This window comes from Emydura macquarii, unplaced genomic scaffold, assembly GCF_026122565.2.
Source record: "Emydura macquarii macquarii isolate MOO-44397 ecotype Brisbane River unplaced genomic scaffold, CSIRO-AGI_Emac_v2 contig_2768, whole genome shotgun sequence".
NCBI lineage: Eukaryota > Metazoa > Chordata > Testudines > Chelidae > Emydura > Emydura macquarii.
The window spans coordinates 34,788,774-34,806,525 of NW_027132905.1; the positions used below are offsets into that span (position 1 = coordinate 34,788,774).

General features: G+C 56.9%; 1 protein-coding gene across 1 annotated transcript; it reads left to right on the plus strand.

Annotated features, from left to right (window-relative positions):
* The first annotated feature begins 5,032 nt into the window (after window positions 1-5,032).
* Window positions 5,033-10,633, plus strand: LOC137165372 (proproteinase E-like). Its single transcript, XM_067566621.1, has 8 exons — window positions 5,033-5,072; window positions 5,958-6,043; window positions 6,418-6,515; window positions 7,116-7,250; window positions 8,344-8,480; window positions 9,177-9,319; window positions 9,620-9,772; window positions 10,547-10,633. Exons 1-8 carry the CDS (start codon window positions 5,033-5,035, stop codon window positions 10,562-10,564), a joined length of 810 nt encoding a protein of 269 aa, XP_067422722.1. The 3' UTR covers window positions 10,565-10,633.
* Window positions 10,634-17,752: the final 7,119 nt, after the last annotated feature.

Genomic DNA, 17,752 nt, shown 5'->3' on the forward strand with positions numbered 1-17,752 from the left:
GAGGTGAATCGCTGCAGGGGGTTGAGTGCCAGGACTCAGCATCCTCGCGGCTTCTCTCCTCCAATCCCGGAGCCCTGCCCTTCCGGCATAACCCCTGCCCGGCCAAGCGTGTGGACAGCTGGACTGATGCCACCCCAGCCACAGACGGGCAGATCTTCCCCCTCAATAGCTCCCCAATCCTGCAGGCCTAGACACCAACTCTGATGGGCCCTCGACTCTGCACCACAGACTGGGCAGACATGAAGCCAGGCGTAGCCACTGTGGGGTGCCCTGTGGGTGCCCAGGCATCCCCTGGAAACTGCCCCTTGAAGTCACATCTTTCAGCTCACAGCTGCAGCACGGCTAGTGGTCTCTCACGGCCTGGTGGCCCTCTCCCGCCCCGTGCCAATGGCTATAGCATACACAAGCCTTGCATATGAAACAGCCCTTTAGCTCTTTCAGCTTTCATGGCTGGGGATGGCTTCAAAGCACTCCTTGTGGCCCCATTAGCAGGATTTCATGGTCTCCAGCTGCTGCCAGGGCCAGTTTATTGGGAAGAGATTGGCGCATGCCCTCAGCATCGGCTCCATCTGCCCTCTGGCACCCGCCAGCCCCACTCTCTGCTCCTGTACACCTCCTGTACACCTGTACCATCAATGGAGTCTCACCGGCAGAGAGCTGGTGCCATGGAGTGCACAGCAGGCCCAGTGAGCACTGCCCTGGCTGGTGTTTCACACTCCATTTTGCCAGGGGATCAGGAGAGGATGCGAAGGGGCCAAACAAGCTCCTCCTTACCCCAGTGAATTCAGTGGGGCTACACAGGTGGAACAATCCCCATGGCTCTGAGTCTCTCTGCAGGGCAGGGACTGGGGAGAGCAGCACATTATTTATGCCTCCGAAATTCCCAGCTATTTCAGTGATTTTCTTTTGTGCATTCCTCACCCAAGGCGAGCAAAGCCATTTACACAGTGGGAGTGTGCGTGCGAGAGAGACAGAGCTCATACTGTGGGGGCATGATTGTGCTTCTACACGCGTGATTCCACACTCCCTGTGTGTGAGGGGGCTGGAAAGCCTGGAATGTGGGGAGGAGGGGTGGAATTCCCCAACCCACTGCAGCCCACACCGATTGCACCGGAGCTGGAGCGCTCTGCAGATTTGGATCCAGCTGTTTGCTCTCTCCGGTTTCCCCTGCTGCTCACTTTAACATGTTCCTGCCAGAGCCGGCTGGGGCAGGAGCTGCTGCCGTCCCTTTCCTGGTGCACAGTCCGCCCACGGAACAGCCTGAGCCATCGCTATCGTGGGGATGCATCGACTCAGGAAAGATTTAACAATGAGCCACCTTCCCAGTGCCTGGCCATGGCGCCGGGTCCAGCACAGAGCTGGGCTGAGCAGGACACAGATTGGAGGAGGGGAAATTAGCCCTTCACTTTTGCCTTCATTCCCTGCAGCTTGTCCCGCTGAGCAGTGCTCCTGGGGGTTGGGGGAGATGCACAGAGCTTAGCCCAGGCATAGAAGTGGGCACCACTGGGTGAACGGGGGCTTGGTACATCACTGGATAGTTCTCTCCCTGTCTCCCTTAGCAGGCCAGGTCTGGGCATGGTGGGATCTGATATTGCAGCCAGCCTTACCCCCCATCCCCGACTGTCCCCATTCATTGGGTGACTTCCCGCAGGTTTCCAAGCTCCACCCCTTGTCTCCCGCACCTGGGAGCTCCTTTCCTGGCAGGCCCATGGCCAGGCCCAGAGCACACAGCCTCCTGGCCGGCTGGCTTAACCCCTGCGATGGCATTGCCCTCTGCCCCTGTGCCCCCAAAACGGGCAGCCCCTGGCTGAGCCAGGCGTCTTGAGGGTTTAGCGAGTTCCCAGGCCAAGGAGAACGCTCACTGGTCACCAGCATCATGCCAGGGCCTCCAGCTGGTGACCCCTGCACACCTGCTGCTACCTGGCTGTCCCCGGGCATCCCTCCCAGCCCCCTGGACCTGTCATGGGCATCTCCGCTGCAACCTTCCAGACAGAGCCTCCAGCTCATGGGCAACGCTGCTCCCTGCCAGCAGGGCTGGTCCCAGGAGTGTTTCTGTGTGGGGTTGGGGTTTGGGCTGGAGCGCAGGGGCAGGAAGGAAGGGCGGGCATTTGGAGCAGGGCCCTCAGGGATCATGGCACGTTCTGCCCCTTGCACATGCTGTTGTGACCCCTGAAGCCCATGAGGCACTGGAGACACAGCTCACGCCTGCCCCCTAGGGACAGGGCCAGCCCCTGGGCTTCACCCCGAGTGGATGTGTGAACTCGCCGCTCCTTCATGCAGCCTCTGCCATGGTATTCCAACCCCCTTGGCCTCCTGTGGGCGCATCCTGCAGGACGCATCCACCTTTCACACTGCACTCAGCGGCATCCCTGTGCCCTGATGGCAGTCGGGATGTGGGGGGCCCCCCAGACATGCTGGGTTGGGGGTCAAGCCTGTTCCAGCCCCACCTGGCATCCCCCCATTCAGTCAGGCTTTCTCACCCCACAAGCTGGAAGAAGACACATGACAGAGCAGGGCAGGGAGGGGGGTCACTGCGGGTGCCCCGTTGTCTTTGTGACAGACTGGCGATATCCTGGGCAAACCTTCAGGAATTCAGATACTGGGCTCACCAGGGAAAAATGGGCAAAGAAAGGATTTGGGGATAAATAGCCTAGGTTTGCACAGACTCCTGGCGTCTTCCTGGTCCAGCAAACAGCAGAACGCATGGGCCATGTGGGGTTGGAAGGACTGGGCCCACTGGGCACTTGTTCGGAGCTGAAGCTGGGATGAACTTGAAGGGAACCCGTGGGTGGGGTTTGGAAGGACGGCTCCAGCCACAGCGCAGGTCGGGGGTGTCTGGTGAACCTCTTTCGTGTGCCATGTTTCTCTGCAAGGCGTTTTCCCTGGGAATCCAACAGGCTGGCACAGAGCGAGCTTGGGGGCTGTGACTGGGGCAGGCCCCTGTCTCTGCTGGGACTAGCGCAGGCTAGTCAGGGGACTGTGCAGCCTGGACACCCGGGAGAAGGGAGCGAGACATGGGTCTCCACACGAGAAAGGCAGCGGCTGGGGAGCTGGAGCCCGCGTGGGCGCCCTTGCTGGGCCGCTGTGTGGAAAGGCTGGTGCTGCTGCCTTGAACTGCACCAGTCCCGTCCCTCAGAGCGGGGCCTGTCTCTTGTCCCAGAGACCTTCCCTGAGGGCCCCCAGACCCAGCTCTGGGCATGGCTAGGGCACCCTCAACCCAGCTGGCCACAGTGTCAGGCCCAGCCAGACCTCCTGGACAGGGAGAGCCTATAGGCTAGAGCCGCCACAGGCGTGTTCTGAGGGGCTGAGCAGGGCCAGCCCCACGGACCCGAGAGCGATGGCTGGGGGAAGACACCCCACGCCGCTGACACCGGATGGGGCTCGCCAGACAATGAGGGGCTGAGACTCTGCCACAAGTGCCCTGATACAAGGCTGCATGAGACGCTGCCCCGGGGTTATTTTGTGCTGACCCATTTCCATCTCCAAGGGCCTCCCAATCCTCATGGTATCTGCCTTCACTACTCCGAGGCAGGGCGGGCTCGTGTCCCCATTGGACGGCTGGGGACGAGGGAGGCTGAGCGACTTCCCCAGGTCACACAGGGAGGCTGGGGCTCAGCAGCGCTCTCAGCTCCGCACGCTCAACTCTCCGGCTAGTGCTCTAACCACTTGGCCGTCCTGCCTTTCTCACAGTATGGGCCTGATTCCGATCTCATGCCAGGTTAGCAGCCCTAGGTGCAAATCCACTAAGTTCCCTGAGTCACTGTGGATTTACACTGGCGTGAGATCAAAACCAGGCCCAAGCAGTGGCCATGTTATCCCCCAGATGCACAAGGGGGTGGGCAGGGGGGCTGCTCATTTAAAAAATCACCCCCTGTCTGACCACTGTTACATGCAGCCCCGCGGGGCAGTGTGTGATTTGATGGCACCATGGGCAGAGCGGGTGCACTAACTGCCCTGGGGGCAGTGTCCCCTGCTGGCTGTGTGGCTCGGTCACAGTTGCAGGGGAAGGCATGGGGCTGGGGTGGAGCTAGCCGGGCAAGCAGGCGTGCCCAGTCACCGTGGGCACAGAACACCGCAGCGGGAGGGGGCGTTAGATGTGCTGCCTGGACCCGCCTGTGGCCAATCTCCCTGATTAGGAGGGGAAGCTGGTCATGCCCAAGGGGTGCTGAGCTGCACGTCCCTGAGGAGTGAGCAGCAGCTACCAGGCCACTCCTGCTGCCCCAGCCCCGCCTTTGGGAGTCAGGATTTCCAGCACGGGGGAACCGGGGCGCGACTCTGGGTGCAGGGGACCAGTGGCCTTGGCATCAGCGGAAGTGAGAGAGTGCTTGTGTGGGGAGGGCACTCTCTGGGGCCCGAAGAGAAGTACAGCTGCTTCCTACGGGCACTGGCAGAGTGCTGGGCAGCTCCTTAGCGCTCCGGGCTCCAGGAGCGGTGCAGGGGCTGGGCACCTAGCGACAGGATGCAGGTGCTCCGTGTCAAGCTGCTGGACCAGCCCTGGGTCTCATCACATATTCTGGCCCCCCCGCCGGCTGTTAGCTCCTGGCATTGGCAATGCTGGCTCTGGCACCAATTGGCAAATGGGGCCCTGGATTTTGAGGGCCCGATGGAGACCCCTTGAGCTGGGTTCCCAGCGCTGCTGAGCGTCCCCGCCTCCCGCCGGCTGTGTCTAGAGCTGCGGGCCCTCAGCACCCCTGAGGCAGGCCGGTGGCCCCATCTGAACTCACCAAATCGGAGGCATCTAAGCTGAGTGCCAGGTGTGCATTGATTCGGGGCCCTGACTCCTCCTCTCCCACAGGCCGGCTGCCTGGTGACGGGATGGTGGCTGGCTCCTATTGAAGGAGGCAATCAATCAAAGGTTTCCCCAAGGCCAGGTACACAAGGCAGTGGGAACCAGTCCCTCCGGCCAGCTACACAAGGCGTCCTTGGGCCTCCCTGTGATAAGCCAGAATGTTCCAACACCTGCTGCCAGGCCCTGCTGATAAAGGGGCTATTAAAGGCCTGGGACAGGCTACGCCAGGTAACTCTGGCCAGGATGCTGAGGCTGCTGATCACAGTGCTGCTGGCGGCTGGTGGTAAATAACAGCTCCCACGGGGTCTTTTTCCCTCTCTTTTGCCAGTGCGTGGAGTGCTCCCTTGGGCAGGGGTCTGCACCCCCTGGACGCACTCAGATCCCCTGGGGCCCAACTCCCCCTGCAGGGGACAAGTGGCTACCAGTGGCCCTGCCCCTGCCCCTGCTCCCACTCATGCCACTCTCACCCCACTGGCCTCAGGGGATGGCTGCCCCTTAGCACAGCGATCAGAGGAGCTGGCCCAGTGCCCATCTCGTTCACTTTGCCTTCAGCCAGAGATGCTGCCCCACTGGGGCTCAGACCCTTCTCTGTAGGATGGCACTGGCTAGGGAAGGGAGGGAAAGGGTGGAGGTGGTGCTTCCTGCCCCATGGGGGCCCAGCCCCACATCCACTCCTGTTGCAGGCCTGGCAAGATGCCCTGTTTGGAGAGAGGGGCAACGTGGCTGTTGGACCCTGACCCAGGGAGGAGCGGGAACAAAACATGACTAGAAACACAAGGGAAACAGCCGCCTCTTCCTCTGGGCAGGGGCCAGCCCCAAGAGACTCTTCAGCGCCCCTCCTTTCCCCCCCCGCACCAGCCAGCGGGGAGGGGCACGGCCTGCATGAGGCAGGGTGGGAGGGAGATGGTGCCCTCCTGCAAAGGGGCCAGGGGATTTGTTGCGGGGGGTTGAGTATTGCTCATGGGACCGGGGACCCCATAAAGAAACGGGCACTACGGTGCCTTGAATCTGAGGTGGATGATGGGCTGATCCCTCTCCCTGGCTGGGAGTGGGAGGTGGGGAGGTGGATTCAATCCATGGCTGGGTTGGGAGGCGAGGGGAGGCCCTGCTCCCCGGCTGGTGTCCTCGCCCCTGGCAGTCTGGGTAACACGCAGCCCTCCTCCCCCAGCCTACGGGTGCGGCATTCCCATCTATCCGCCCCACGCAAGGGTGGTGAATGGCGAGGACGCTGTGCCCTACAGCTGGCCCTGGCAGGTGAGCCAGGCCCCTGGGGATTGTGCTGGGTGGGCGGGGCAGGGCGGGGGGGCCGGGCAGTTGGCTGAGGTCTCATCTCGCACCTGGGGAACAGAACTCAAGTCAGGACTAAACAAAGCTTCAGCCCCACGTCCCAGGACAACCCCAGGACTGGCTGGTGCAAGATTGAGGCGCACTGACCCAGCTGGGCGGGAGAGCAAGGGGTGGGAGTGGGGGTGGAAGGGCCCCAGCAGAACTGTGGGGGGACCCCAGGGAGGGGTTAGCACGGGCTGCGGTCAGGATTGAGGGGCACCAGCGAAGCACCGTGTGTGGGGCGGTGGGGGTCAGTAATGCCTAGTAGGGCGATGCCACCCCTTCCTCTTGTCCCTTGGCAGATCTCCCTGCAGTACGCGCGGGATGGCGCTTTCTACCACACCTGTGGGGGGACCCTTATCGCCCCCAGCTGGGTCATGACGGCTGCGCACTGCATCTCGTAAGCCTCCTCCTCGTTCTCTTCGGGTGAAGATTTGCCGTGCGCAGCAGAGGCCCTGTGGGCCAGCACTGCCAGGGCAGGAGCGGGTGCTGTCGGTGTCCGTCCTGCCCTGGGAGGGGGTTCCCAGGAAGCTATTCTGTGGGGCATCCATGGCTGTGGAGCTAGCTCTGCCGGGAGGGTCTGGCAAAGATCCCACTGACCCATGGGCCGGGGCGTCTCACTGGCCCTTGTGCAGCTTCCAGAATCAATGTGAAGGGAGGGGGCAACTGGGGCCAAGCTGCCCCGACTCAGGCACGACTCCCCTGCAGCCAGGGCCAATCAGTCAGGGTCTGGCCTGCACCCTATGTGCTTTGCCCCCCACAGCGCCCAGGGGACACTCCCTGCGCTCTGCCCCCCACAGCACCCAGGGGACTCTCCAGGGCCCTGTGCTCCAAGTCCCTCATTCGCAGCTACACAGGGCCAGGCCACTGTAGCTGGCAGTCGTGATGCGGGGAGTAAGGTGACGTCTCCCATATGGGGTATGAGACGTGAACCCTTCCAAGCCCAGATGGGGCATTGCAGCTGCTGCCCCCTCACAGGCTCTCGGGCGTTTCCTTCCAGCGCCTCCCGCACCTACGAGGTGGTGCTGGCGGAGTACGACATGAGCGAAGCAGAGGGCTTTGAGCAGCGCATCCCAGTGAATCCCAACGACATCTTCGTCCACCCGGGCTGGAATTCTGGCTGTGTGTCCTGCGGGTAAGCGTGCTGTCCGGCTCAGAAGCGCAGGGGCTCCCCATAATCTGACCTGTTGGGAGCAGGGGGCCTATGGCAAACAGGGAGCAATGTGAGAGACCGAGCTCTTAGCCGGCATTCCCCCGACTGTCCTCTTGTCAGGAACACTTATTGCTTTGTGCTAGAGACCCAGCTGAGATCAGGGCCCCGCTGTGCTGGGCACTACAGACAGCATGAGAGCCCTACCCAAAGGCCTTACAGTTGAAATAGAGAAGACAGAGCAAGGGCAGGAGGGGAAACTGAGGCACAGAGCAGGGAAGGGACTTGCCCAAAGTCACCCTGCAGTTCAGCACCAGAGCTGGGACTAGAACCCAGCCCACTAGGCCATGCTCTCTCCCAGAGGGGCTGAGCACTCGCAAACCAGATTACTCTCTCTCCACTTTATATATGAGGAAACTGAGGCAGGGTGAGTAAGGGCCTGGGTTTCAGACGTGTTGAGCACCTGCTGCTCCCAATGGTCAGCTGGGACTGTCACGCTTAGCACTCCTGGAGCCAGGCTGACTGGACTCCCCATGCCCGGCTTCTGTAGAGACCAGGCTGTACTCAGAAACGTGGGCCCCACTGGGCCCCACCTGCGCCCGAGCTCTCCTTGAAGGCAGTAGGACTTGAGAAAGAGGTGTGAGGGGTGGATGTTGTTATGGGCATCTCTGCTGCACCTGTTGCCATGGCAGCCACATCCATGATGATGGACAGCCCTTGGAGGGAGCCCGGAGCAGATCCCCCCTGACCTGAAGGCTGAGTGCGGGGGCGTGGGGGTGGGGGGAACCTGCCCATCCCTTAGAGATGTGTCTATGTCAAGACTTGTGTGCAGCCTCTTCTCTGGTGGCAGCAGGTTCCTCCCCATGGATCCTGCATGGAGAACACTCTGCCCGGCCCCTGCCCTGCCCTGCCCCTGCCCTGGGTTCCATCGTATAGCATCTCTGCCAGAAGCAGCTGCCATGCCCAGCTGTCCTGGGACTGGCCAATAGGGTCGGCTCAGGGTGTTCTCCCCCTGCCCAGCGACACAGGCCTCTTGATGCCAAGCTCCGTGCCAGCTCTCTCCCACCTTCTCTTGCAGCAACGACATCGCCCTGCTCAAGCTGTCCAGGAGCGCCGAGCTCAGCGACAAGGTGCAGCTGGGCTGCCTCCCGCCCCCGGGCGAGGTTCTGCCCAACGGATACCCCTGCTACATCACTGGCTGGGGTCGTCTCTACAGTACGTGCCTGAGAACCTGTCCCGGGAGCTGCAGGGTGCCGCAGGCTGCTGTGGGGAGCAGGATGTGGGGCTCTCCCCAGGGTAACGGCAGGGGCAGCTACAAGGGGGCAATGAGGGCGAGCTGGCTTTAATCTGCCCCAGCAGCCACTCCCCCAAGCACCGGATTGTCCTTGCTGGTGCGCAGGGCCCTGCCGTGTGCCATTAGCGGGAGCCGTGAGAGCTGGGGCTAGAGGCTGGGCCTGTTCTCGGGGTCACCGGCTCACTGCTAGTGTCCCGCACTGGAACCTTTGAGCCAAGCCAGACCCTGGGCTGGTGTAAATCAGCACAGCTCTGCTGCAGCCAGTGGGGCTAGGTTGGCTGACATCAGCTGAGGAGCTGGCCGCATGGTGACTGGGTGGGTGCTCCTCTTTTCTGCCCTCCAGCGACCTCTCCTGTCTGCTGTTGCAGAGGCTGGCTCAGCAGCAGGGGGAAGCAGGCCCAGGCGCTGAGCTAGCCAGCGGGTGCAAGCTGCAGGAGGCAGGACCCTGAGTCTGTGATGGTGCAGATGGGCCCCAGCCTGGCTGTGGCCGAGGGGAGTCTGCCTTTGGGAAGAGGAGAGAGCAGTGGGGTGGGGGGACCTGAGAGGCCCTGTCCATGCAGAGATCAGAGCCTGCTCGGAAGCTCTCTTAAAGCTACAGGGCATCTCTCCCTTTGCAGCGGGTGGGCCTCTGCCTGCCAGGCTGCAACAGGCTTTGCTCCCAGTGGTGGACTACGCGCACTGCTCCCAGCCTGACTGGTGGGGGAGCATAGTGAAGACGACCATGGTCTGTGCTGGCGGGGACATCAGAGCCGGTTGCAATGTGAGTGCCCAACAGCAAAGGGAAGGGCACCTGGCAGAGCCCCGGTGGTCCTGGGAAGGGGAGGCCACCTGAGTTTCATCTCCTGCATGGCCAGGCAAAGCACTGGGCCAGTCCCTGCACCAACCTCGCAGCAGCCTGGAGGACTGCGGGGAACCAAACCCATTCTCCCACGGGGGCTCCCTTCTCCAGGAGCTGTGGGCATCCCAGCCGCTGGACCATGCAGCCCTGGCTCCCCACAGATGGGGCCATGGGGTTAGCTGCCCTGCACACTGTGCCCATGGGGGGTTGATTCTATTCCAGGGAGACTCCGGCGGCCCCCTCAACTGCCAGGCATCGGACAGGATATGGTACGTCCACGGGGTCACTAGCTTTGTCTCCTCCTGGGGGTGCAACACCTTACAGAAACCCACCGTCTTCACCCGGGTCTCAGCCTTTAATGCCTGGATCGAGGAGGTAATTTACTTGGGGACATGGGTGGGGTGAGCAGCTGCCCACGGGTGCTGTGCCGGCTCCCAGCTCTGAGGGCTGCCCAGGTCTCTGACTGGGGAGCGGTGATATGATGCCATTGTGCAGATCTTCTGGGGGGACTTTCCCTGGAGATGCGCTTTGCTGCCAGAGTGACCCCCCGCCCGCTGCCCCATCCGTTATCACTCATGGGCAGGGGAGGGGCAGTCAGTGGCAAACAGAGGAAAGAGGTGGCTAATAGTCACGTATGGGACCGCAGGAAACTCTGCCATTGCTTGGGCCCACCAAGTGGCTTAGATCTGAATCAGAATCGCAGAGCCCAGCAAACCAGCAATGAGATGTGTCCATCAAACCCACGCACCACAGCACAGGCAATCCCCCAGGGTGCCAGCAGGGGGCAGGACACTGCGAAGGGAGGCAGCCCACCGAGGCTGGGAGCATTCCCTGAGCAGGCAGAGCCCTTCCTCCCAGTCTGTGTGGGTTTTGCAGGGACCTCTCCCCTGGGAAGGCTGGCAAGAAGTGGCGCAGTCTGGAAATGGACCCCTAGTCCATGCACCCTGTCATGCAGCCTCCGTGCTTTGCTGTGAGGTTGCTCCAATGATCTCAGACGCAGCCCCAGGAGCGTGTGTGGCCAAGGGCAGCCCTTCAAATGCCAGAGCCTGGGCCTTGCCAGAACATCGCTCTGTAGAGGCACTGCCCTCGGTTTGCCCTGCTCACGTACCCGGCACAGTCACCGATCTCTCGCTTGATTTTTCCTTCCAGATCCTCACTAATAATTAGTCACGAGCTGCCGAGCCACATCCTGGTGGAGTGTCTGCCTGTGGAGCCAATAAAACAATTGCCCTATGCATGCAACTTGTGAGCTTTGCCTTGTTCTTCGGGGTCACAGTCTGCTCCACTCCCACACACGTGTGTCCTGAGCGAAGCAGGCGGGTGTCTCAGTGCAGGGGTCTGTGCCAGACGTGTCTGCGTGGCCAGCTTGAGATCTCCCCGTCTTGCCCCTCTTTGAAAGGCAGGCTGAGGACAATCCCATTGTCTGGCCCATGCAGCAGTGCCGTCTGGGCAAGGAGAAGTGCCCGGATTGTGCCCACCAGAAAAAGCCAACAGGAGAGGCTGGGCTGGGCTGGGAGACGTCAGGGGAGGGGCTGCTGCAGTGCTCCTGGTGTAGCACCCAGCAGGATGGCTTTCCTCCAGGGCTAGGAAAGGACAGCGCTATCCTCTCCGGCCTTCTTCAGTGCCCACCCCCAGGCCATCAAACTCCATGCCCACCCTCTGCCTGCAGCCCACACCATCATGCGCCCATCCATCCCCACGTCCATAGCAGGGCGCACCAAGGACGACTCCTTAAGCACCACTGTCCAGAGCCCCAACGCCGGGTGGGTGTCAGGGCAGCGCAGAGAGGGCTGACCGGGCGGTGTGACAGGTCCTGCTTTGAGTTAGAGGCAGCCACAGAACTGCAAAGACAGGCCAGTTCTTCACAGGTGTGCTGAAAAATGCATTCTCTGCATACAGCTGTGCCCTGAAGAGTCATTGTTCCAGTCTGTGAAATGCCGCATGGTTGTGGGTGGTTGGTGGTGGTGATCTTCCTTTTCAGGGGGAGCTGCTGCAAAGATCAGCAGTTCTCGCTCTGCCGTAATCTCACTAGACTCCCGGAGCTCAGTCTGGGCCCTTTAACAAAGAGAAAGTTCAGGGGTGACTTGCTCGCAGTCTATAAGTACCTAGATGGGAAACAAATATTTAATAACGGGCTCTTCAGTCGAACAGACCAAGATAGTAGATGCAATGGCTGGAAGCTGAAGTGAGACAAATTTAAAGTGGAATTAAGGCACAGTTTTTGTAACAGTGAGTTGAGGGTAATTAACCTTTGGAATAATTTACAAAGGGTCCAGGTGGATTCTCTATCGCTGGCCATATTAAAATCAGGATTGGGTGTTTTTCTAACAGCTCTGTTCTAGTTCAAACACGAATTAATGCAGGTCAGGTCTCTGGCCTGTGTTATGCAGGAGGTCAGGCCAGATGATCACAGTCACCTCTGGCCTTACAATCTATGAAAACTAGAGTCAATTTTTGAGGGTGTCTAGTGCCCTGAGAAGCAGACATGGAGTTTCAGAGAGGCTGCTTGCATGCCGTTTGGGCCCATTGCTACCTACGACTGGCTGACGTGTAAATAAACAAATTACACGAAGGACTAGTCTACATTTAAAACTTACAGCGGCACAGCTGTATTGGTGTGCTTGTGTAGCGCTTGTGTAGCCATGTTATGTTGGCAGAAGACGCTCTCCCATTGACACAGCGCTGTCCACACAAGCGCTTATGCCGGCAAAACGTATGTCACTCCGGGGTGTGTTTTTTTCATTGTAGCCTATAGGACTAGCCTGCTTGCTTGCACATATATACCTTTCCTTATAGATGTAAGTATTGTTGTTTTATTAGACGGGAGTCATAGATTCATATTAAAGTATTTTAGCTGTAATGCAAGGTACCTTACAGGCCACATCCTGTATGAAAGCTAAGGCAGTTAGCATACATATGTTCGGGACCTTTGGCCCAAATAAGTAATGATGTGTTAAAGGGTAAGACATATATGGTTATAACCTTTACCCTAGATAAGTCAGGAGGCACTGGGGGGAGCGGGAGAATGGGAAGAGAGGCTGTCTCAGTTTATGCCCCAAGTAAATTTCACAGATATCCCACAAAAGGGCCAGAAATAACAAAGGCGAGCTAAGCGAACCATCTGGCAAGGATGTGGATATGTTATTAATACGCACGAACCTGCCAGCCTATAGAATAAGTGCATCCTAATAATCTAGGAGTGAAGAATCCAAGTTTGGACTTAGAAAGAGGACCCATATTGTTCAGGGTTACTTGGGGCAATCGTCAGCTACTCCTTCTTGAAACTTTCTAGCTATTGCGTTTAGATCTTTTGTTCTTCGTTTATACTTAGTATTATTTGTAGTGAGAGTCTTAGCCTCGCAGCTCTTAGCTCTAGAGCACTGCCTAGCTCTCCACGCCTCTACTCAAGAGGTGAGGAACCGGACATCTCTTTCAACCAGGTCATCAGGGAAGGGTGTGAGTATATTAATCCAAAGCATACCGTAGAAATATCTATCTATCTATCACATGTGTCTTTAGAATAAGACTGTAACCCTATCCATTAGCCATTTGATCATTCATTTTCTTTTAATCAGTCATTTGTCTATCATTTTATGTTATCTTAATAAAAGCTCATAAAATTATACAGATTCGGTTATCAGTGTGAGCATTCCTGTCGTGCACCTCGGGGGTCCCTATAAAACTCTTCTGGAGCCTGATTCTGGGACTAGAACCTCATTATCTTCTGATCAGATCAATTGGCAAGCCTATAACCCCATTAAATTACTAAACACCCAGAAATCGGGCAACATCATACCCCTGAGCAACACAAGTTTTGCCAACATAAGCGCTAGTGTAGACAAGGCCTTAGACAGCCATTATGAGGCCCGCAGGTTAGCACCTGTAACTTCATTGCAGCAAGGCATTCTTGAAAAATTGATGTGCTCCAAATAAGCAAAGAGAAGAATTTTCTCCACAGTCCTCAAAAGCAGAGGCCCAGTAGCTTTAATCTACAATTAGGATTTTAAACCAATGTCTTACCTAAGTTTCCAGCCCTCACTTTCTCAGACGAGCGATGTTGGTAGAGCTGCAAAGCGGTAATTGCCCCTCAGGTAGGGCATTTAAAAACATAGCGCACGAATGAATCTTAGTAGCTTTGGAAGTGCTCAGCCAATGCAACAAGATAGAGATGTTACATCATCTGCTAACCAGGGATTGGCTGATTATTCTCTGAGGGCAGATCCTGTTCCCAAGTCTTGCTCTACACACAGGTTGGTACCAGTGTGACTATGTCGGTTAGGGGTGTGGGATTTTTCACCGACGTGGTTGTACCATCACCACCCCTATTGTGGATGCAACTCTGTTGACATAAAGGTGCCCAAGTCTGTTGTAACTTATTCCTCTTCTTGTATGCTACCTGCTGATTCATGGAAAATGCAGGTTCCTGTTTATTTCCCTTTCCTGTTTAGAGATGGGAACCAATCCAAGGAGCAGTCAGTAGAGGCCAGGAAATTTGTGAGACAGAGATGGCCATAATTCCTAGCATCATGGAGATGTTAGCAAACGAACCCTCACAGACACTTGGGAGGTGGCAAATAAATATCATCCCCATTGTACAGTTGGGGAAACTAGGACACAGAAGGAGGCTGGGACTGGCCCAGGCACACAGGAAATCAGCAGCAGAGCTAGAGACAAGAAACCAGCTGGTCCTAGTCTCCAGTCACTTTAGTCCACTAGGCCCAGAGCCTCAAAGCTATTCAGGTGCCTAACTCTCCTTGAAATCAATGGGAGTTAGGCACCTGAACCTCTTTGAGGATCTGAGCCCTAGTGTCCAATGGTGTAATGCCCATCCACTCTGTACCCCTCGAGTGGTGGCTGGGCCATAGATCCAGAACCTCTTAGTGCCAACTGGCAAGGGGCAGAGAGAGGGTGCAGGGGGTTGCAGGGATCTCTTGGGTCGAGCCTGTAGATTTTAGTTTGCCAAAGGGTGTCACGTGAGGTCTCCGGTGAAAACCTATGTCCTATTGGTCATCATATCATTGCAAAACGCACATACAGATATGTCAGGAGTTATTCATACAGGTGGAAAATTGTGTTCTTAACGTGCGTACCTAGGGACTGGCCACCAGCAAAAGGGAAAACCAGGTTTTGTCTCAGACATGGGATGTCTCACTATCTGGTCGTTTACGTGTACATTCAGTGTTGCGTATTTCACGATGGGTCTGTCACCAGTCTGAGTCGAGAGCTAACAAAGGGTTGTGAAAACTTCAAAGAGAGAAAAATAACAGGAAGAAGCAAACAGTGGGGAGAACCCTATCTTGAGCTGCACATCACAGATTTGCTCTACTATACTGGGGGGACAAAGACGACACCCTGGCACCCCTCACCTAGGCAGAAGTGGACAGCAAATTCACTTCCTGGAAGTGGGGTCTCAACCAGGCTTGGCTGAGAACGCTGGGGGGAAATTGGGTGAGATGAGCGTCGTTAGGTGAGAGGATAACTTGTTAGTTAAGTTTAGTCTCTAGAAAGCGTGTTATGATTTTGTTTATGTGTAACCATTTGTTTCCAATATTCTCACCCGCTATCACTTGGATGTCTGTTCTGGGGCAATAAACGTATCCTTGTTTTCACTAGAAACAGATCTCCCTGCTGTGGTGCTAAGCAAAGTACTGGCCCTAAGCTGAATCTGACAAGTGGCGTGTTCTGCTCCTTTGGGAACAGCCGGCCTGGTCATTCTGGGAGTGTTCAGAGGAGAAGGGACTGGAGGCTGCGGGGCACTGGAGGGTTGGCAGGCACCTATCGCTGCCTGCACAGAGAGAGCGAGGCCTGCAGAGTCCTGGCAGGCAGGGCCAGTGCTGCCACAGACTGGGGGTTGCAGGGAGCTGAGCCACAGTGGGCAGAGATTTCTCACGCTAAGGGCTGGTGGTGGTGAGGTGCCTCACAACTCTGGGTACCATCCCCGCTGCCAAAGAGCCACTCAGGGTTGTGGTTTATCTCTGGCCAGCCCCTCGGTCCAATGTGACTGGCCAGGTCCAGGCCTGGTTCTGCTCTCCGCTCCCCTGCTGTACGTTGTAATTACTCCACTTGTTACACTGCGCGAGAGAGGAGAGTCAGGCCCACACACCGGGTAAAGGGACAGCTTCTCCCCCTGGGGCAGGCAAAGGTCAGAGGGCAGGGGCGTGCTACATACGGACCCATCTATAACCGATTAGGCTAGACCAGACCAGGCAATACAGCGAGCAATGCCCTCGTTTTCCTGTCTTTAAGAAAGATCTAATGACCTGCAGAGAAGCGCGGCCATCGCACCTTCTGCCTCGGTGCATGGCGGTCATGTTCAGACGTCGCTCTAGCTCAAACAGCCATGGCTGGTATAAGCCTAACACTCCGTACTGGAGATGGAGGGCAGGGAGGGGGGCAGTGTGAGCCTGTGTTGGCAACTCCCCTGACTGTAGCACGAATCGGTGTTTTTCAGAAAGCCTCCGACTCCTGGAGTCACACGATTAGGTGAGACACTCAGCTTTCGTTTGGAACACAAAGGAGTAGTTGGAGAAGCAGTTTCTAGCTCTGGCAGTGGCAGAGAAATTTGACCCCCAAAAGGTTAAAAAATCACAAGGCAAATTTTATTATTTTTAAAATCTCCTAATTAGTAAAGGGAGTTCTGAGTGAGGGGTGGGATCCCTGGAATTCTCTCCCTTCGCCCAAGCCCCCTTCCTGGGAAAACAGGCTGACTAGGAATTTTGACCCTCCTAGCGAGAACATAGGAGGGTTTTCCATTTCCCTCACTCCCCACCAGGTTACTGGACTGACCCCCTATGGTGGATCTTTGTGGGATAATCCTGATGCTCGGAGAAACTGTGCTGTGTCGTACACCTTGATTGTAAAGCAACTAAGCCTTGTATAACCATGTCTGCTGCTCTCTGACCGTCTGCGCACACACACATACACACACACACACAAATCCCCTTCTAAACCAGGGTCACTTGTTAATTATTAACATTCATTTCATGCCACCTGCTCTTGCTCCCAGACTAATTTTGGTCCTATTTAAAGGGGCCGTGTTGCCCTGGGATGGCGTTGGAATGTGACTGGCTCAAATGCTGACACCATGAACTGGGGATCAGAGGCAGAGGACAGCCAGGGATGGGTCGGCCTGGGAGACTCATCGAGAAGCTGAGGTTACCCATTACATAGGTCAAAGACAGGGGAAGCACCCTGCAGGAAAAGGTGCCTGTTGTCCCAACTGCCATTGTGCTGGGGGGGATTGGGGGGAAGGGCAGCTAGTGGGAAATGCCTTGTGGGATGAGTTGGAAGTGAACTTCATGCATGTATTTGAAATTCAGAGAACAGACATGAGCTAAATCCAGCCCTGGGAGACACTGTGGAAACCAGCGCAGTTACCACCAGGGGAATTCGGGGCCATGTCTCTCTGAATGGAAGATCAACACTCTGCCCTTCCTATTTATTTGAAATCCAACCATTATCATAATGCAGGGAAATGACATGCAAGAGAAGCCCTGATGCAAGATAACTCCATAAATGTACCCGCCAGGGAAGGCCAGCGAGCACTCCCCTGGCAGAGATCACCACCGGGAGGCCAGTACCCCCCACACACACACACACACACACACACACACACACACACACACACACACACACACACTCCCTTGTGACACAGCATAGCCCTGCTGCACTCTTTCTCCCTCTTGCATGGATTTACTCCCAGGCTGCAGTACCGCGATCAAGATTCCCCCTTTTTAAGTCTTACTTCCTAACTGTTGTACAGAGCACAGTGTCTTTAGCCCCTCTAGTCCACCCCCCTCTGGGAGCTGGGTCCCCACCCAAAATCAGGAATCCCACAGCCTCCTCCAGGGTCTGTGTAATAATTCAGGCAGGTTTACCCGCCTTGTGCTCAAGAATCCCTCTGCCCTGCTCCTGGGCCCTATGTACTATGAGCTAAGCAGGCATCTCCTCTGGCGTGTCTCTGGGAACTCCTCTCTCTAAGAACACCCTCCAGCAACTGAACCCTGCTAGCATTTTATCAGGTCCAGGTGCTTGCTCATTAGTCAATTAGCTGCCAACCAGCCACCCAGGCAGTTAATTACTTACAGGTGGGCTGAGATGGGCGTGTTCGCCTTAACGCAGCCTGTCCTGTACAGACCGGGCCCTGATTCCCCTGAAAGGGGCCAGTCACCCTGTGTCAATAAGGCATTAAAATTAGCCCCCTGGGAAGCAGTAGCACAATGTGGTCGCAAGGGAGCCCTGAGTCTGAACTGATTTTACACTCACCTTGCAGGAAGGTGCTATCTGCATGCTGTGCATGGAGCACTAAGGAAGGTGAAGTGCATGTTTTAATAACTGGTTAATCGGTTGCTGTAG